A 21878-nucleotide genomic window follows, 5' to 3' on the forward strand; every position below is an offset into this window, starting at 1 on the left:
CACAAAAGGAAATGTCATTACAAATTGTATCGCAAATTATGTGACACTTAATTTTTTTTTCGTGACTGCGGGAATTCATATTATTTCGTTTGTTTCGGTAAAGTCACGTAGATTTCGACTGCTTGTTTTGCGATCGAAACGTCGTGAGTTTTTGTTGTTGTTTACTATCTACGTGACTTTACCGAAAGAACCAAAGAATATGTGACACTTGGTTCGATTAATTAATATGGGAAAAAACATAATAAAAACTACATTAACTGAGGAGATTTTGTGGCATACACAGGATGCCACGTTGAACAGTCCTCAACACAACCTATGATTGTATTATTTCTGTACTTTCTATGACTTGGTAGGTTAAATATACAAGGATCACCCTGGACTGTAGTTAATGATAACAATTTAATCTTGCAATAAACACAGTATTTGCTCACTCTCGAACAGGGAGAATGACTCGAATGTGCGAGGAACCATTGACAAGCAGAAAGACAGCAGCCACGCAATGAGAGGGCAACACTCTATCCCACACAGATGGAACAGATGGAGTTCAAATTTACTGTACCACCCTCTCCTAGTGAACCAGGCTATGGCACCTTGATACCCATGGATTACAGGTGTGTATTGCAACAATTAATGAAATTAACCACTTTTTTTCCTGATTTTAAACCTCTCTTTCCAAGCCCACGATTCAAACCTCCCAGCTGTATGTCCTGAAACAGTCCTGCCAAGATTCGTTACGACTCAAATTGAGTTGTTATGCATTATTAACAATTGCAAAATTAAGTGCAAGACATTACACCAATCATCATGTGTTTCCACTTTCCTCTGTCTTGTGCCAATATGCTCAAGTAGTGCACATCTTTCTGGCACCAATATATATAACGTCGTCAAGCCATTCTTTGTTAGCCCTTCCTCTCTTTCTGGTTCCTTCCTTTTTTCCGAACAACACACTTTAAATTTTACTGTTATTGTCCATCCTACATATGTTATTGGTGTATGTATTATATATATATTACTAGCTTTTTCACCGTCACTTTCTGTAAAGAAACGTCATTTTTGAAGCCACTTTGCGTAATGAATTATTTAATTCAGCTCAACCTCCCTCTGCGTTAATGTAAAAATCCACCCACTCATGAATGTTAATGAGGGGGGGTGGGCATCATATGGAGTGATGTCACGCGGGGGGGTGGGCCTCATGTGGAGTGACGTCACGTGCGGGACACACACACATTTTTGGCTTATTATAGTTGTAATATCTGTACATGTTTGATGTCATCCTAAATGAGTATGCATTCATCTCATAAAATTTCTGATGTTAAGCTTGCATGAGCATGGCGAGTACTTCAGAATCATAACCTGTATTTATGCTGGAGGAATCCGATGAGCGATAATGCTCTTTTTCACAGATATCCAGTCGGGGCAGGTCAGAACGTTATAACAACGAACAATACAAAACACAATAGGAATGCAAAGTATAGGAAATGTAAGCAAATCGCTAAATGTGTTTTTAAATAAAACGAAACTATTTATATTTTATCAGGTAAAGCCCACTGAGCTGTTAGCTTCTTATTCAGAAGCAACCTGGCCACAAATGATAGCTCAACGAAGTGGCTCAACATGTGGAAATGTATAGCAGCCAAATAATTAAAAAAAATGCATGCACTTGGATGGTTTACCATCAGGGCCTGGCAGGTTTTGTAGACGTGAGGGGTTGAGGCGTGACATGGATATGGGTGGAGTTATTTTTTTGGCCGCTACAATTTCCTCCCACATGCCAAACACTAATTTATGGAATTGGCCCAACATCACAATGCAGGACCCTCCTGAATAATAGTCTTGGCGCTCAAGGACGCTGGCTACATAAAATTAGTAGCACAGATATAGTATTTTGATTATGATTTTTTTAGATTTTTCTCATAGTGTCACTGCACAATATCTGAATGTGTTTCTCCGTGCTTATATATCATGTTATATTTACAATATTTTGAGTCTGCACTTAATGTTATACTTTCTACAGCTTCGTCCAGGTCCTTCTTGAAAAGAGACCGGCTGTCCTATTGGACTCTTGCCTGCCTTTAAATAGCATTCACAAATTGACTTATGATTTGGCCCCGTTCTTTCATGCTGGCCAAATACGATGGCATCACCCCAACACAGACGATGCACTAATTGCCTTTTTTTTTTATGAAACCCACATTGCTGCTCAATAAGTGATCACGTCTCTGAAACTTGCCGAACGTTTTTAGTGGCCTTCACCTGGATCTGAGCCAAGTACTCTCGCTATAGATTTTGAGGCCTACTTTTATCACCCGCAAATAATTAATTTTATTCATGGCACGATATGAGCATGCCATGTGCAATACTTTTCTGTTTTGAATGGATGAAACCAATATCCTGGCTGGTGGGTTTGTCGTAATATTTGTTCCAATGAAGTCTTACATATATCATAATTTGTATTGTGTCACAAACAAAAAAACAAAAACTTTATTCAGAACTCGATGAGCACATCAAGCAATCTGTATATCGTAAAATAGGGACGTTTGTTACAAAGTTTTCAAAACAATTACAACACGATACAGACAGATCCACAAAATAAAACGAAGGTATAGACAAGAAAAAATAATATCACTTTAAGTGAAAAAATGGCATCCAACAATTGTAAAATATTAACACAATAATTAATGTCAGTGATTATTGTTCGTGCAATATAAACAATTTCATCATTATGAAGCAATTAAATAACTGTCCCTAACATGCACTATGCCTAGCTGATAGTGAAGATTTAAAAAATAAGCTATCATTCACCACCTCTTTATTAGTAGACACTTCAGCATAAATAATCACGGCCGTATCAGACTAGAAGCACTTTACACATATTAATACACTGTGGCAATAGCCCTGACTTCGAGCTGCCAAACTAAGTCACTCAGTCTGCCATGATGTCCGCATTTGTGATCAAAAAGCACAACAAATGCACAATGAACAAAGCATCTCACTTGCGATCATGATGACTCATTTATTTTCCCATACAAAAGACACCATCTGACTGGAACTTGGACTATTATCTTTTCATTAAGTTGATTAAACATTATTACTCTATGGCACTCATGTGTCTATTTACTTATGACCTTGGCCTTCTAATAATGTGAAAATTCAAAGCGCCAACATTTAAACAGCATTTGATTAATGTGCAGTGCTTACAATAACGCCATTGTTCATATCAAGCAGATATTTGCTATCAAATTGTATGTAAACAAAGTGTTGCATGTCATTGCATAGTGCAAACCTGTGCGTAACACATTATGGGCCATGCTGGATTTATAGAGACTTTGTGGTGTACTTTGTGTGCAAAGGTTTGACGTATTTATCCAGGAGAGTTGCAATGAGTCGTATGGCTCTTTTTCGTTTTAAGAAGTGTTTCAGTCAATTAACGATGAGCGGTTATTTTGTACGTGTTTGGAGGAAATCAGACCGCACGGAAAAAACCGACAAGTACGAGGGGGCAACACCCTATCCCCGTATAGATGGAAACAAATGGCGATTAGTTCACTTGCTGTACTGCCTTCTCGGGGAGAGTCCAGAGGATAGCACCTCGATGCCCATGGGAAGGCAAGTCGCAAGACGTCTGTGCGATCCGTCAACCCCTCGCTGCCTCCACAGTGCTGGATTTCAGGCCATGTGCACAGTCGCCATATTGGGTCACATCCCGATTTGAGTGACTTACTTTCGGGTTTGTTTGAAAAGTGGCCACATTTTGAACAGGGATATCCAACAAACCACACAGAACAGCTTGTAATTTCTCAATTGGGATTACATGTAACAACATCGCTCCCGACTGTGAAACTATTTCAGACTGTCTGTAAATCAGAGCCTTCATGACAGCCTTGCTCTATGAGAATGGTGCGAAATACCGGTTGTAATAGATTGTCATTGTCATGTATGATACAAAACACTCAAAATGCTTGTTTACATTTCTACAAAGTGTGGGGCTGAGAGGGAACTGAGATAGTATTATTGTATTTCGATTTAAAGCTTTCGTGACTGCAGGGATTCATCTTCTTGGTTCTTTCGGTAAAGTCACGTAGAAAGAACCAAGAAGAAGTATTATTGTAGTCAAGATATATAAGACTGGAAAACCTCAGCTATACATACATAGCCGGAATACCTCTTGTTTAAACGGTAGGACATGATGTTTCCCAATTCAGAAATGCAGTTTTTGTTTTCATCATCACAGTAGTTTCCATTCCACAGAGCCTCATTCACACGTACAGCAATGCAGGATATGCTGTGCAGTCCAAGAAAAGGGCCTATTCATACAGCCGTTTTAATTACACAATCACATTTGGCCAATGAGCAAATTGATTGAACTTCTGCACTTCTCTCAGTCAATCTGCATACTAACTCTAGGTGTGCGTACAAACATAGTGAACGCTCATGACCCGTTACACACCAAATGGTCCATAAAATTACATCACAGACTGCTCAAACCCACTGGCCATAATCTATTACTTAAGACTGTGTGCAAACCTCCATATTTCCTGAAGAAGGGTAATCAACTGAAACACCAAGAGCTTATTTTCCTCACAGTGACAGCTAACAAGATCCGTGTTATTACAGTATTTGCGTTAACCTCTTATTTATGTGTACGTTCACTGAAGGCAATGCATGTGTAGTTATGAAGGCTCTTCATGTAATGAGATGTAACTTCAGAAATACTGTACCTCACAGAATAGATGCAATACTCAATTTTCCATACGAAGAATTAATTGTGTGGCTACTGAAAAATCACAACATTCTGATAGCAACCTGTAACCCACTGCTTTGGAAGCAAAGGATAGTTGAACATATAGATCTGTACTGCCAGGAGATGGCAGCACAGAAAGCGAGTTTGCAAACCTGTCTATGCAGACCTTAAGTAAATGGGGTTTCTACCGGCATTGCTGTTTCCTCCTATGAACAAAACATTCTTTGAACAAATAATTGGTTCAGCATCCTCATGTATGATCCTCCTTAAACAAGAAAATCTTCAACCTCAGGGAGGGATTATTTAATAAAAAAAAATTCACTGTAAATATTACCGTTTCATTTGGCTTTCTAATCATTAACTGTTTGTTGTGAATCAATCAGGGTCTCCGGAAAGCCGATGCTTTCTACACAACATCACGTATGATCAATGAATAACACATTCCCTCACAAGATGCAAGCACAAAGCCAAATAAAATTCCTGGACTGGAGCCACCGTTAGAGATGTTAGATGCATCGATTTGCAATGCAGATGCTTTGTGACCCACTCCCTCTCAGCTAATTTATAATCCAGTGTCTCCCCGCCTCAAGTGCGCATTTGGGGCAGAACTCATCTTCATCAGAAGCTCTTATCGATTCGTGGAAAGTCCACGTGCCTATTCCAGGGCGCGAGCCTCCCCATTATAAGATGACCACTGTTGACTTCCCACAAAATATCACTCATTTTAACTGACCCCGCAAGGACAATAAGCCGAGTTGACAGCCACCTCTGATTAGCACGCACGGTGTGAAAGACGTTCAACATACATATATACATACACCTGGGATTTGAACCGACGCACCTTCTGTTGGTGCGTCTAGCACTCTGACTTGGTGTGTAACAATGCTCCTTCCCCTTGTGACTCAATTAGATGTCACAAGTCAGGCACCACAATGTGATGCACACATTGATTACGTTGTTCACAGTGTGGTGAATGTAGCGGTTTCTAGCAATTGGGAGTGTGGGTCACATGAACCTGTTACAGTATGTACAATGTGCTGGATATGAACATAAAATATTGGATTCTTACACAAACTGTTCAAGGTATTTATCCTAAAAATATGCCAATTAATCAATACACCATTCCGCTCCCAACTCGAATGACAGCACAGCCCTCCCAGAAGTGTTATATTTTAAGGAATGAATCCCACCTCTATTGATTACAAATGTAAACATCCAGACCTGCAATTGCTTTTAATGCTTCCGTTGCAATGAGGCCCTTCAATAGCAGGGGCTTTTGAGAGCCTACTCTTCAAAAATGGTTCGGTCTCTTGGAAGAGGTGTATGTACCCACACTTTACCTCACCACACATGACCATCCAATCGACTAACAGCGGTGGACCCAATTATACTGCTGGGTGGAAAGAGGTGGAAGGGAATGTAAGAAACTTGCCCCATTGTTTCAACTGCCACACTGGGAATTTCAACCGGTGACCTCTGGATCGAAACCCAGCGTGCTGCTAACCATTATCCCATTGCAGCATCCACCTTCATCAATGGCAATTCATTCAAATATAAAAACCTCGCCCAACAGACTGTACAGCCAAATGGAACCTATTATTATTATTATTTTGCATTTAAACATTTTCCTACTGCGCAAGCATGTAAAGTGTGGGTGTGTGCAAACCCAATGTGTGATGCTGGTGTTGTTCTAGTATTGCCACTTATGTGTAATGCTCGTGCTCCCAAGTGTATTTGTTTGCTACACGGACACCGTGTGCACCTGACCCCCCTGTTCTCTATAGTTACCTCACATCGCTCACATTGTGTACCTTGCCAGTCTCATCCCCTAGAGGTCTGCCAATTGGCCCCATTTGCCCGGTGAGTTTTCTAAATTCACCATACGATAGCCCCACACGCACAAACCATACATGTATTTAGTCCTTTGTTTGACTTGCCAGTTTTATGTTTTCTGTGCAAAACAGAATCAAAACTCTCCATCGCAATGCCCTCCTGCACTCCCGTAAGTTGAAGCCTTTGTACTCCACCCAAGACCAACCAGTCCACTGCTTGATGAAGGCCTCTCTCACACATCTCGTCGAACATGGGGAGTCAGTGATGCTTTTTATTTACCCAGGAAGGCCTAATTTAGCTTCAATATACATTTCCAGGCGGGTTGATCGTCGGGATTTTTTGGCCATATGGATGAATGACTGTTTGGTGTGTGGGAGTCAGTCAGTGCCTCTAAAAACCCACTTCATTTGGGTGCAGGGATGTGCTCAAAGCTCTGCATTGATATAATCGAGCATTCATAGCTGTTCTGCCATCCCTTAGGCACCACGCAAGCCAAGCCTACGACAAAAGCTGATATTCCTAGACAGTATCCCATCCAATTTCTAGTCAGGCTGTCAGATCTCAGAATAACTTCCACATTCTAGAATCGCTTCTGAAATCCGACAAAACCCCATGCAGAGTGATGTATTTCTATGAATAACCGTTGGATAATTATAGGTACCGAGACCTATTATATTTGTGAAATTAATTATTAACAGGTGTAGGGAATACTGGGGTTTGCTGTAAAGCCGAAGGAAACTCACAACCAAGTGCCAAGCAACTATTCAAAGAAAGAGGGTAAAGAAGACTAAAACGAGCTATAAATCGGCTGCAGGGTAGTGTCACATGAGTTATGTGTGTATATCCACGCCTTTAAAACACCTACGCAAATAATGTGGAGTATGCATAGTATTACCACAACCTTTGCTTTGGTTGACCGTTGTCTAATGTGCAAATTTGATTGGACAGAGGGCAGGATTTGTGTCTGTTGGTGTGCTTAACAATTGATGTCAAATTGTCGGTGTAATTTATCCACGAAGGACGAAGGAATTCAAGTTCAATTCAGTATTTTCAAACGCACAGATCCATCGATGCATTGTCTTCGAGACACACAACGACAGACATAAACATAACCACTATGTGGTGGTGACAAGACCAGGGCGCTTGTGCCAGGCTAGGTGCACCTTGAGGTCACATGAAGTGTCGAAGGTTCGCTAAAGATAGACACACCACCATACCACAAAGTAAAATAGCCCCCCAAAAATTAGCGTGCAGTTGGGATGTCGATGTTCAGGGATATAAGAGCATAGCTGATAAATATATATTTATAAATAAAATAGCTATGCAATATATATAGCCACTTCAACTGTTACGCTTATCCATATTATACACACGTACATATGTAAAACACGACATCAAAGATAAATGCAAACATTTTATATGTGGACATTTAAATGGCTACATATGCATGCCTACGTAATTTAAATACATGACAATAATACTCATTAGACTTTAAAGCCAATGCGGTGTGGACAAGGGAAGTGAGAAGACATTCTTTGTTATTATCTGGTACAGTTTGATTATATTGGTCTCACTTGCAAGGCTTGTAGAGTGAGCTCCATATGTAACCTTTAGATTGCCAATATAGTTCAATGGCTGCTGAATAGTGCCAGAGGAAATCTATAGCTCTGAAGGAACAACCTTCCCAGCACTGAGGTCATTTAACACCATGTTCAGTTTTAAGAGTCATCTTCAAAATGTCAATTAGAAAGCATGCCTGTCCCCACGGATAATGATTTTGCCATAATGACCTCAAATGTCCTGAATCTATAACTAGTAATTCATCCGAAGATATGTTAATTGTCGTGCGACAAGTTAATGTGCAAAGTGTGGGCGCAAAATGAGCCGACTAGTCTACAGCGATGTGACGACAAGGTTAGGGCAATGTGAAGATTTGTTAACACGAGTCGATGCTACCTATGGTTATGTTTTTAATTTTTGTTAAGTGCACTGGAGCATAACCGTAAAATGCAATTTTAATGGAATCTGCATCTGGATTAACTGGTGTTTTGTGTCATGCGTGTGCGTCATCCACTTGCATTAAAATGTCATGAGATCTGGTGATTCTGGGTTAGATGTATGCAACATATTAAAACAGTTGTGTTTTTTTGCATGCTCTTAGAATGATACCAGTGCCTTCATGCTATCACATTATAACATGCAATGGGTCGACATTCTTTCAATGCAGGATTGCTCTGTGGCTCAGGGGGATATCGCTATGGCTATACCAAAGTATAATTTACCATCTCAATTTGTCAACCTGTCCCCCATAGACAAATATGTATATTCAATGTCAAATACAAAATTAAGGTATTGCATTGGCAGGTGTGTACAACACACACCCCACATTTTCTGGTATCCATATATTTACCTGTATCTTAACAAATTATAAGCTGGAATTTATCATCGAATATTTTATTGTTTAGTTATTTTTTTACACATCTACAACCCTGTGTTAATCCAGTATTGGATTAAGGCTTCCATACACCACGTCAGCCATGGTGATGGTCTGATCATACTTCACCAAGCTGGCCAGTACAGGTTGGTGAAGGGGGTCATAGGACTGACTCATATATCACTTGCCACTGATGTTATCCATGGCCAGAAATCATGTTCAGGTCGCTGGGTTCAGGACACATTTCTCGAACCACTCTGTGATGTGACATGCAACAAACAATCTTCAGCATTACAAGAAAACAAATATCGCTCCATGAAGATTTTTCGATTTTCAGAAAAGCTTGCTGGAGGACAACACAGGATTTGAAAGCAGGAGGAAAGGTGGGAGGGAAGTGTTTGGGGGGACAACCCAGCATGCATCCTGCCAAAAAAACCACATCCAAGAGGTCTCTGTATTTTCGTCTATGTGCATGTATGTACGTATGTATGTGTGTGCCCATGTAGGGGAGTGGTAGTGTAGCGGTTAGCACACTGCACGACGAACCTGGCGACCCAGAGTTCGATTCCCGCTCACGGCCAACACTAGTGACGATTATCTGAACCTGAGCCTCCTCTAGGTCGACTCAGCCTCAAATTAGTACCTGGTGCGGTGTGTAAACATTGCCACTAGGGAGACAAATGCGAACCGGGCATGGTGCTGGCCACCCACCCCTCTGTGTGGCGTGCCGGCTTTCATAGATGCTCGCTAACAGCACTTGCCCCAACAGTCTCTTAGAGGTTATACGAGGGATATTTGTCTTTGCTGTGTCTGTTTTTGCGTGCACACAAGTGTTGTGGTGACGTCACTGGCACTAAGTAGCGAACGGCGGTTGTTGTGATTGTGTGTGCATGCAAGTGTGCATGTCTGTGTGTGCATGTGACAGTTGTAAATAAGAATGGAGAAGATCCCATATTCGGGCAACATGATCATGGTTCACTTCAGTTTAGCAGCAGAGGTTTACATTTGCATCAATCGAGCAGCATTATCTTTTGATCGACTGCATAGTGCTGTGTGGAAAACACCTGGCGTATAAACACAGTAATGCCCTTTCTCCTCTATGCTTGAGAAACGTTTACCCCTTTAAAACGTTCATGCTCGCATGCCTACTCTCCATTCTGGGTTTAACCAGGCTGGATTGTGTGAGGACCTCACAGATCCTGGAAATAGCTGCACACAATTCCATAAGTGAGCTTCTCCGGCAGGCTGGGCTGCATTGGCTGGGTAACATAGCCTGCATGCCGAAGGAGCTTTTATTTGGCGAGATAAAGGGGCTAAGTGGGCATGGCATTGAGTAGAAAATAGATGGCCTGATGTGGTTCAGGAGAATGTAAAGCTGATTGAAATTTCTGATGATTGGTACACGCGCTGTCAAGATCGGATTTTGTGGAGGAGGCTCATGAAGGATACTGGGAAGGTGAAGGCAGTCGCCCTCCAACAACAACAAACAGTGGAGGAGCGACACTCACAACAACGAGTGGAGCACCGGGCAGCTGAAACACAACAAAGTATGGGACAGTAGGGAGTACAGCTGGTACATCTGACAGTCATTCTAGTCAGTGAGCCCTTAACACCTGGGTCTGTCTCGTGATATCTTGCCAACGAGTCTTTAATATTTTACGTGTCCTCAAGGTGCATTTAGCATGCCACAAGCGCTGCGGTGACATGCACATCACCACCACTTAGTGGTGAATGGTGTCTGTATGCATGTGTGTACTCATGTGTGCACAGTATGCAGAGACAGATAAAAATTACCCATATTAGAGTCGCCAATGCGCGTTACAGCGGCACGGCGCCCGGGAGATTGTGCGGATGTGGTTGTTTGGGGCCTGGCACACAGACTGTGACTCACTTTTGAGAAAGGAGGAGCCGGTTGGCCTGGTCCACCTGCCTCTCCTTGGTCACCCTAGAAGGACACAAACCGTGTTCACAAGATCCCAAACAGCACCGACCAAAGAGTAATCATAGCAACAGAAAGTTGTTCATTTCATGCAGTTTAAACAAATGGATTGAAGCTGAGAAAGTCAAGGGCACATGACTCACTGTTTCAGCCAAAAGTCCCTTTACATGTTTATCGGTGAAATTATTTTACAAAGTGATGTTGCTCTCGCTTTTCTATCCTACATGTATAGTTGCATGTATGTACAGTACACAATAAAAGATAAGACATTAATCATCACCCTGTTCTTGCCATGGGCAATGCAATTTTTTTATTCATAAACATTTACTCATGAAGAAAGTAAAACTTGAACAGAAATAAAAATGTGGTGACAATTTCCATATTAATTGGAAATGTTGAACTGGTTTATTTCCATTTGTCGTTTTTCATCAATTTCCATGTATAGAAGGACCGTAATAAATATTTACAGCCCTTTGTCAATCTACTCCTAGATTAAGGCAGCCGCATGCCATTTCAATTCCGGGGATTGTTTGACCATACTTCACCAAAATGGTTCGTGTTATTTAATGAGGGTAGCAAAGTGGGGGGGGGGGGGGGGTTAGGAGGAACTACGGAACGATTCAGATGTCATGCCCCATTGAAGTAGCCATGGCTGGGAATTGAACTCAGATTGCCAGATTCATAGTGCAGCGCACGAACCAATGTGCCACTGCTCTATCCCCTATTTACCAAAATGACCATTATATTTCCACCATTCCTTATTTTACCCATGTAAATAGGCACATTTACATATTAATAAAGGCTTATTATTCTCAGATACGGTTTTATATGACGGGCAGCTCGTTGCACTATGAACCCGGTGAGATGAGTTAAATTCCTGGCCACTCTAACAGTAGTGGCGGCGAGGGATATGTGATCCAAGTATGGGTCTCCCTAGCTCCCTTCACCAACTCAGACTGACCAGCGTGGTGAAGCATGGTCGATAGACAAAAACGAAGATCGCCGATAGGAGAAGCGCATAAGGCCCAGGACGAGTTCAAATATTCATTACTGTTATGGGTTGTGAGGAAGATATTTAATTTGGGTCATCAGATTCACAGGGCAGTGTGCTAACCATTACGATACCGCTCCCCACATGGTCAAACAACCCCCACGACCAACACAGCACGGGCAGGCCTTCATCTAGCAAGGGGCTGCAAATCATAAAATACTCACAACAAGATTATTAACACATTTGTGATAACAGAAAGCAATCGGATGCCCTGCGACATTTCTCAGTTTCATCTTCTTGGTTCTTTCGGTAAAGTCACGTAGAAGGGAAGTAATAAAATAATAAAAATAAAACATAATAAAACAATTCTCACGACGTTTCGGCCACAACGCAAGCAGCCGTCCTCAGGCGAAGAATGAGAACATTATCAAGCTAGGAGCTTATATAGGTGTAGCGAGGAGGAGCGCCTTAACAAAAGAATGTGCATATGAAGAGGAATTTAGCATACCAATGGGCAATGCATAGGAGGTGGGCGGAGGGGTTTCAAAGTCCCATTATGCCCATGCATTATGCAGGATCAACAGCACCACGGGGGGGCGCAAGGAACAGCGTTAATAAAGGAAAGGAATGTTAGTGATATGTAGCTGCATTTGCCAAACAACCACGTAGAAAACCAAAGTGAAAACTACATAAAAAACTAAAATATAAACTGATACTTACTATACTCTACAATAAGCTGAGTTACTAACAACAAATAATAAATTACAATTCTACGTCGTAAGAAGTATATAATTGCCTCTGTGGTAGCAGTTACATTGGGGAAACCAAACGACACGTCTCAGACCGCATTCGTGAACATAAAGCTGATCTAAAACACGGTAGGACAAACACCTCAGCCGTGGCAGACCACTGTTATAACTCAGTGGGCTCACATGACATTGACTTCTCCAAGACGGAGGTTCTCTGCAAGCCATCTGGCTATCATGAGAGATTCGTTCATGAGGCGATCCACATATACAAACACAGAGACAATTTTAACCGAGAAGATGGATTCAGGCTTAGCAATCATTGGAAGGACGTAATAAACCATTTCGATACACATTAGGGTGAGTTGAATAATACATAGTGTTATATTAAAATGTATAAAGTATAGGGTGGTTTACAGCAATAAAGTATATAATTTAATGTTGGGTTTATCTATGGCAGTATATAGTACTGTATATGCTAAGAGAATAAAGTTTAGATGGAAGTATATTATATACTTCTTACGACGTAGAATTGTAATTTATTATTTGTTGTTAGTAACTCAGCTTATTGTAGAGTATAGTAAGTATCAGTTTATATTTTAGTTTTTTATGTAGTTTTCACTTTGGTTTTCTACGTGGTTGTTTGGCAAATGCAGCTACATATCACTAACATTCCTTTCCTTTATTAACGCTGTTCCTTGCGCCCCCCCGTGGTGCTGTTGATCCTGCATAATGCATGGGCATAATGGGACTTTGAAACCCCTCCGCCCACCTCCTATGCATTGCCCATTGGTATGCTAAATTCCTCTTCATATGCACATTCTTTTGTTAAGGCGCTCCTCCTCGCTACACCTATATAAGCTCCTAGCTTGATAATGTTCTCATTCTTCGCCTGAGGACGGCTGCTTGCGTTGTGGCCGAAACGTCGTGAGAATTGTTTTATTATGTTTTATTTTTATTATTTTATTACTTCCCTTCTACGTGACTTTACCGAAAGAACCAAGAAGATGAATCCCTGCAGTCACGAAAGCTTTAAATCGAAATTTCTCAGTTTGTAATATATAAGTAGACATTTAATTTATGGTAATAATCCCTTGTCACAAACCTACTGTATATAGTTAACATTTCAAAAAATATATATAATATATTTTTCAGCATTATTGTGTTAAAAGAAAAAAAAACATTAAAATACCTTTTCCCCTTTTAAAAATCCCTCGCCATGATATCCTGGCCAACTCTAGAGAACGGGAATGGAAGTGCATTAACAGATAATTACTTTCTTTTCAACACGACATGTAAATAAAAAATGTTGTCGCCAAAGGTTTATATGCCAGAAAAAGGTAATTTAGCAAGGTAAAAAAGTAAACAACATTTACAGACTTTATATCCCACTGAAATGAACATCTGCAGTTCTGACATTCACTGCACTTTGTATAATGAAAAGTAACGGCATTTAGCAGCAGGTTTTTTCACTTCAAACCATACATTTTAATTATGGATGTAGATTCTGCCTCTGTAAGAATGAATCAGCCTTATTTTTCAAGTGAGTAACAGTATGATAACCCATTGGGCAGCGGTGACATTTGGTCATAGTTCTGAACCAGTGGTGGAAAATCCACACAACTGTAGTTAGGAGAAGCCTTGCCACGAGACAGCCACTTTTAGATTCCAACAAAGCAGGTACACAGCAGGTGGTGTTTGTTTTATTGATCCCATATATATAATAGCGGAGTCAATCCTGGCTGAGCCTTCATCTTGTAGGACCTGATTCATGTAGCTATTTGGACCATCGTTTTGCCACTTTTTTGCAGAATGACGGCCAATTATACATAAAATCGAGACGATTTTGCACCTGGCATTTCATGTATGGCCATTGAAAAGCAAAACCAATCCTCCACGAATTATTGCACAATTGCGAAATGGCCCAAAGTGTGTGGCAGTTAGGGCAGAGTTGGCAATTGTAGAAACTTTCTGCAAATATGGTGATTTAAGCAATTCTCAAACCTGCTGGGCTGGGAGATGGCCTGATGGTTTCCGCACAGCAATGGATTATTGACTATATCTGTGTGGAGCTTTGAATGAAACTCCCTCATGTGTGGATTTTCTCTGGGTCCTAAAATATCCTCCCAAATGCCAAACACTAAACATGAATTGAAGACTCAGCGTGGCTTTACGATGAATACTTCCTCTTCTGCATCAACATCATCGTCTTCTTCATCATGTGCAGCAGCATTAATTTAACAGTATCGTGAGCACGAATATAGAATCATCATCATAAGAATTATTATGATTATCTATATACCATCATTTTCAGTGCTATCATCTTATTCATACTTTTCAACACCATCTTCATAATCAAGAAGGGTGTCGTTTTGTTGCAATTGCCCTTCTTGTGCTATGAGGAAGGGTCATTTCCAAAACGTCACCTATTATTAATGTTTCCTTTTAGCAAACATGTTGAGATTGTTTGTGGTATTTGTGCTTGTGCATCACTGCCAAACGTGGCATCGCCCACTTGTTGATCGTTTAAATAGAGACAATGCAATGAACAATTTATTCGTTTTACGTTAATTAAGGGAAAACTTTTGTTTGCATTCTTTGTCAATTGTGGTTCAGTATGAATGGGACATCCATTTACTGCACATAAACATAAATAAACAATAATAATTATAACCCTGATCAAAAGTACATTATGTATGCTTAACTGCAGGCAGAGTTAAGGCACTCACAGATGATCGGAATGGGCCCTCTGGAAAAGGCATTCCTTCAAGGTCTTGGTAATTCTGTGAAAAATAAAGACGAAATATCACATTTGCATGAATCAACAGTTGAATATGAAAATTATATATTTGTATGCTTTGATCAACAAACCATAATCACAACTGAAGAGTTGTTATAAAATCATGTCAGACGAAATGTCACCACATCGAGTATTGTCTTACCCCAGAATAAATTGAATTAAATTACATATATATTTACGATGAAAAAAGTTGACACGGCTTTGTTTTGATGTTATTTTTTAATAACATAAAAAACAATCACCATAAAAGTAAATTGCTAAGGCTATCTTCAGTCTGGTGTCACCAAAACACAATTCGACCAAAGAAAATGTGATCAATGTTTTATATTTCCACAGGCATTACATTTACAGGCCAGTTTATTCTCCCCCCCCCTCAACATCTGCGTATTGTAGTGTTTGTCCCAAATTCCTTTAATAAGTACTATCACTATGTCACGTGAGCTGCGACTTTAACCTCTGCAGGTGGTGTAGGTCATTTGGGCAAGGTATCAAGCCACCCACCGGCTGCGTACAGTCAAGTGGTCACATCCACCCAAAACACCCACAAATGCACAATTAAAATTCCATTACTTTTTCTAACCATCCGTCAAGAAGACTGCAGAGTTTAATTGCGTCGTGCAGAAGAGGGCACCAAACGCGTAGCCATTTCGTTATGCACGGCTCTTTGAGCATTCGATTATTGCATCGAATTAGGCGGCACGCGCAGCTCTGCATTACACAAACTGCATATTAAAATGTAAAGCTTGAGAAGGGATTGCAATTCAAAGCAAGGTTGATGGCTCGACACGAACATGAACGGCATTAACCGAGAATGCAGCAGAATATATTTCTGTTTGTGAGCACAGGAACCATTAGGCAGGCTATGAAACAGAATGTAGCCATGTGTAGGAATTTCCAGCACATTTGTCTTAGTAATACAATGTCTCCCGAGCCCCCTGATGGTATAAACTTTGTTTTTCTTGCTGATGCATAGCCCAACGGTTTAAAATATCGCAGCTGCTTCTATCCCAATAAGCACGGCTGCAATTTCATGGCTCAGTGACGCAATACTGACAGTTTATAAGAAATGAATTTTGCTTTGAAATACCTTATATTTTAAATATAATTGTGCGCCCTAAACATACTTTAAAATATGAGCACCAATGGTTTGGTTTCACTCATATTTGCGATGCACCTTTTAAAATCCAGTATATAAAAGGTGCATGGTATTTTTTTCGTCTACTTGAAGCCATGAACCTTTCTACAAGCCACCATAATGGGAAAATACTACAACAATGATCTAAATAAGTAGACAAAGTATTAGCCTGTACAAGGCTGTACAATGAGAACACATAGTGCTGATACATTTCCTGGCCATAACAAACCCCGTTTCCCCAGTAATCACCGCCTTAACTGCCTCACACTGGCTCGTACCTGGCTATGACATACTCTTTGGTTCTTTCGGTAAAGTCACGTAGGTATAAAATAAAATAAATTAAATCACGACGTTTCGGGCGCAACACAAGCGTCCGTCATCAGGTGGGACAACCACAGCAAGAAAAACAATTGCTCAAGTGGGCAAAAGAACTGCCGTGACAAGAGGCCATATAGGTAAGAGGCGGGGGAGGAGCAAGGGAGGAGAGATAGAGAGGGGGTGTCACACCTGATGACGGGCGCTTGTGTTGCGCCCGAAACGTCGCGATTTAATTTAATTTATTTTATACCTACGTGACTTTACCGAAAGAACCAAAGAGTATGGATCCCTGCAATCACGAAAACTTCGAATCTAGATTGGCTATGACTTCTTAATGTGTTACAATGGATTGATTTTATGTTTTGAAACTACAGTTCCCAGGCCGTCCAATAATCTATGTTTAAAGGTGTATCACGTCTCTTTTTCAATTCGTATTAGGTAATGACTAATGTAAATATAATTAGCTTGTTCTTGCTAGAACATTGTCTACATATGTTTCTTGGTAAAAATTGGCAGGTACGAGAAAATGTATTTTAGGAACCCTTGGGTGAAACATTTATTATTTCGTATTGCTTACCGCTCGGAAGGACAGCCAATATGGCTATTTTACTGGAAATCGATAAAGACGTTCTTTGATTGACATATTAATCGATTTTGCATATTGCTTTGTATACATATTTAAAATATATGTGAAAGACTGCTATCTGAGTAATCTACTGACAGTTAAATTGTGCCATGCCAATCATGTTATAAACTGTAATATTTAATATTTTGAGTTCATGGTTTATGAAAGAATATGAGAACCATACGCTTTAAAAAAAAAACTACAGTATTGCATTCAACAATAATAATGCAAAAGGTGAATCCACTTGGAGAATGATGCTAAATCACAAAAACAAGTTTGCTCGCTGGATTCGTGCCTGGATTCCTGGCTGGCGAGCGGCCAAGTGATAGTGCGGCGGTGTTGACGTCATCACGCACATCTGCGTGATGACGTCACTCAACACATCCCCACCCAACACGCAAATGCGATACGAGAAACAGATGGAGGGTGGAGATAGGGGGAGGTGAGGGAGGGAGATGGAAGATGAAGGGGGGATCAAGAGAAAGGAACGGAGAGGAGAGGGCTGGGGTGAGAGTGAACGGGCGTGAAACAGAAAGAAAAGACTTTGACTTTTAAACAACTTTTATTGCTGCCAGCAGCAACAGCACTGGAGGCGATTTCGATATGAAATACACAAAGTCACCAGCAAACAAATGAAAATAAACGCTACAAATCCACGCGCTGTGGCGCTAAAAGCACCGCGCAAAACACGAAAGAAAAGTCACGTGGTGGTTGTGGTGGTCATCGCGCACGCCACGGTGACGAGCGAGCGCTTCAGAAGGTGAACATGAGAAAGAAAAGAGAGAGCAAAACGGAAAGAGGATAGCGAGGGAAAGTGATACGGTGGTGGAGGGAGGATTAAGGAGAGGCAAGAAAGGTTGAGCTGGGAAAGGAAGAGGTGGGGAATAAGGAGAGAGAGAGAAACAGGGAAAGAGATGGTGGGGGGGTATAGTGGAGAAAGGAGAGGAATATAGGGGGAGGCAGGGACAGGTATAAGAGGGGACAGAGGAATAGAGAAACACGGAAGAGAGAAACAGAGAGAGTGACAAATAGATAAAAATGTACGGCAGAGAGAAGGCAAGATAAATGTGGAGAGGGACAGGGCTCTATCTGAGATTAAACGTGTTGCTGGCTGGCTGGCTGGGAGGGCCCGACACATGGCCACATCCAAAGGACACGTTGGTATTTTTTTTTCAAACAAACATACAATAAGGATACTCTAAATATAATGTAATATTTTGTTTCACAGTCTACTGCTATACTGTCATTTGTGTTTATGCATTCTGGGTGCCTGCTATATTAACCCAAAAAGTATTCCATAAATGTTGAAGCACCATCAATATTTAGGCCACTGCCCTCCATCAGAAGAAGCATAATTCCTCATCTATCTACTGCTGAATGAAGGCCTCCCAAACCCATTACCATCTATCACGAGAAGAAGAAACATGCATCTTGCTCCGACATACGAGCTGATGGCATTGCTCCATCTCTGCCCTGAGTGTGCCTCTCAGGTGTGTTCCTCCCCCTTGTTTTACCAATGAATTTTTATTTATTTCAAAATGTAATTTTTTTAAAGTTATTTTTGGTGCCATTTCCCGAGATAAAACCTCGTTAAAGCCTAACATTTTGACGTTGATGACATGATATTCCATACATTATCTACAGGTGCAGCTAAACAAAAGATGTATACAGTTGGATGTTGAAAGTGGAGGTTAATTATGTTATAAAGTATCGTGTTTATAAGTTGCGAATGATGTTCCTTTTTAAACATTTCTGGATACCCCAATAAAATGGTCGGTTTTAATTATGTAGACACCAACATTTCACCGATCTCAATGTATCTATTACATATTTTAACACAGCCATCTCTGTAAGATATTCTGTGGAGCAGAAAGTAAGAGGGCAATTCGAAATCAGTGGGGTATCTATAAATGGATTGACCTGTGTTTGCATCACTTATTTGCACTACGGTTGTCACAGCAGAAATAAACTAAAACTAACTTTTTATTTTACCAGGTATGGCCCACTGAGCTACATACATCTTTTTCAGAAGCGACCTGGCCACAAATCACAGCTCAACGACGCGGCTTAGAATGTGGAAATTTATCACAAGCCAAATACTCTAAACGTGGAGGGAAAACACGGGAGCACCGGGAGAAAAATCCACGCGGCCACGGGGAGAGAGAACATACAAACTCCAAATATACAGGCGTAAGGGTCAGGGTTGAACCTACGACCTGCTCAATACCAGGCGAGGTAGTTAACATCTTGCCACCGCGGTGCTGAAATGATTTGTAATCAAAGCACGTTTGCCTTATTGTTAACTTGCAATTGATTAAAGTTGTTAATTATTGGAATACAAAGTAAATTATTGGAATACAATTTCACTACAAAGCCATTGCAGTACGATCCACTAAAATGCATGTAATTTTAAAGCCAGATAACTGCCCGAGAGGTGTGATTTGTTGTGACATTTTAGCAGCGGTGCATAATGCTTTACTCATCGCAAATGTAGTAAACTAAGGAACCCCTGCAAGCGTGAGTGTGCTAAAGAGATAGAACATGCAAACTGTAGATGCTTAAAACTATTAACCCAAATGCATTATATATTCGTAACAAGTAAAGATGCAGCCGTGCAATTATTTGCTCACACCACTGCTGGGAAGATGGCCCAGATGTCTTGCAAGAGGTGACAGTACCCACATCCTACCCACACTTTACTCCACCACACGACCCACTGACCGACTTTATACTGCTGGTTGGACAGAGGCAGGGGGATTTAAGAAACTTGCCCCTTTATTTCAAAAGCCATGCCGGGAGATTGACCTCGTGACCTCTGGAATTGCAAGCTCAGTCTGCTAAGGTTTTAGACTGGGCCCCTGAAAAAAATTCTGAGACTTAACATTCAGATTATTGACCATCTTTGTCTTTCAGTGATTGAGTAATACCATAATTGAGAAAGAACATAACGCCTGGAGGTGCCTATAATGAAAATGAAACACTTGGTATTCAGCTGTGAAAACTCTTGACTCTTACTTCATACATTATGTGTGGAGTAAAAAAAAACATTCCCATGTAAATGCATATTAGATCATTTATTTGGGACTATGGTGATTAACTCCCAGCAGTTATGCTCTCCAGGTAGATGCATGTTATATTATTCTACGTGAAATAAATAACTCCCTGAAGTTATTAAAATTTTAATATAAATAGCCGGCATAACCACTTCATAAAATGGGTAGGCTGAGGCACATAAAAGGTTGGATAAGCTTACTAAATCCTATTTCTGAGCCTGCCAGTGCATAATATATAAGGAGAATAAATATTGCATGCTATGCGTGATAACCATACAGATACAAGTTAAGGAACATGTGCCCTACGGCAATATCTTTTTTCACTTTCAAATTCTATCTGATTTTGTACACGGCATGTACAAAATGACACAAGAACATTCATGCACTTAAGCACACACATATATACAAAAAGTGCCCTCTTTCGTTGTAAATTGGGAAAGCACAGCCAAAGTTTTGGCAGCATTTAAAAATCCACACGTTTGAAAGGTTATGGATTTTTTTACAGTGATTTTATCTCCAAAAACAGCCATTTTTGCACGGATCTACCTACCCATCTTTTATACAAATATAATCATCAGTCTCTTCAGGAGGATTGCAAGCGGACAGATATCAACAAGCTATCCTGGGATTGCAGCCGCATGCGTGCTGCGTTATGGCCACCAACTTCGTAGCACTGCATGCGATGGGAATTCACACTGGAAAGTGTGTTAATTAGTCTCTTGGAACCAAAATAAAGCATCTCCGTGAGTTGCATCAGCAATTTACAACAATGCGTAAGCACATGTTGTGCTAAAAAAATAGGACATTATGGCCTTATTTAACAAATTGGGAGCAGGAGCAACAGCTTGCACTGACATTTGCACCGAAAGAAACGGCCTCTTTTGAAACCTGCTTGCACTGTGAGACACCCCCCAATCAAGCATTTTATTGCCTTTCTCTTCTCCAGAGGCCCAGCAGTGCATGCCACAGCCAATTAAACCCAGCACATTTCCCACATGTTTATCTGCGATGCGTGGCATGTCATCTTCATAAAGCGCTGGGTGCCATAACGGCGTAAAGTATTTTTTTTTGCATTAATATTACTTCATATGCATTGAATAAAAAATAGCAATGGCTCTGCTTTCTAATATTCATACGTAAACTTTGATTTTCATTCATGAATATATCGCTTTATAAAAAAAACAATGAATGCATTTTATGACGAAAATTAATGACCACTATTCTCAATACACCATCACATGCCATTGGCAATCGTGCTATACA

General features: G+C 40.6%; 1 protein-coding gene across 4 annotated transcripts in view; it reads right to left on the reverse strand.

Moving 5' to 3' along the window:
• The window catches only part of LOC144722331 (uncharacterized), a 156873-nt gene that overhangs the window by 84481 nt on the left and 50514 nt on the right, over nucleotides 1-21878 (reverse strand). For 3 of the 4 annotated variants that reach the window (XM_078600505.1, XM_078600506.1, XM_078600503.1), the window contains exons 11-13: nucleotides 15414-15467; nucleotides 13877-13921; nucleotides 10900-10953 (exon numbers count right to left, since the gene is read on the reverse strand). In XM_078600505.1, coding sequence (XP_078456631.1) covers nucleotides 10900-10953; nucleotides 13877-13921; nucleotides 15414-15467 — 153 coding nt within the window. The remainder of the gene's footprint in view (nucleotides 1-10899; nucleotides 10954-13876; nucleotides 13922-15413; nucleotides 15468-21878) is intronic. The other variant, XM_078600504.1, reaches the window with a different exon arrangement.

Source organism: Lampetra planeri, chromosome 14 (genome assembly GCF_965212315.1).
Source record: "Lampetra planeri chromosome 14, kcLamPlan1.2.h2, whole genome shotgun sequence".
NCBI classification, from domain to species: Eukaryota; Metazoa; Chordata; class Hyperoartia; order Petromyzontiformes; family Petromyzontidae; genus Lampetra; species Lampetra planeri.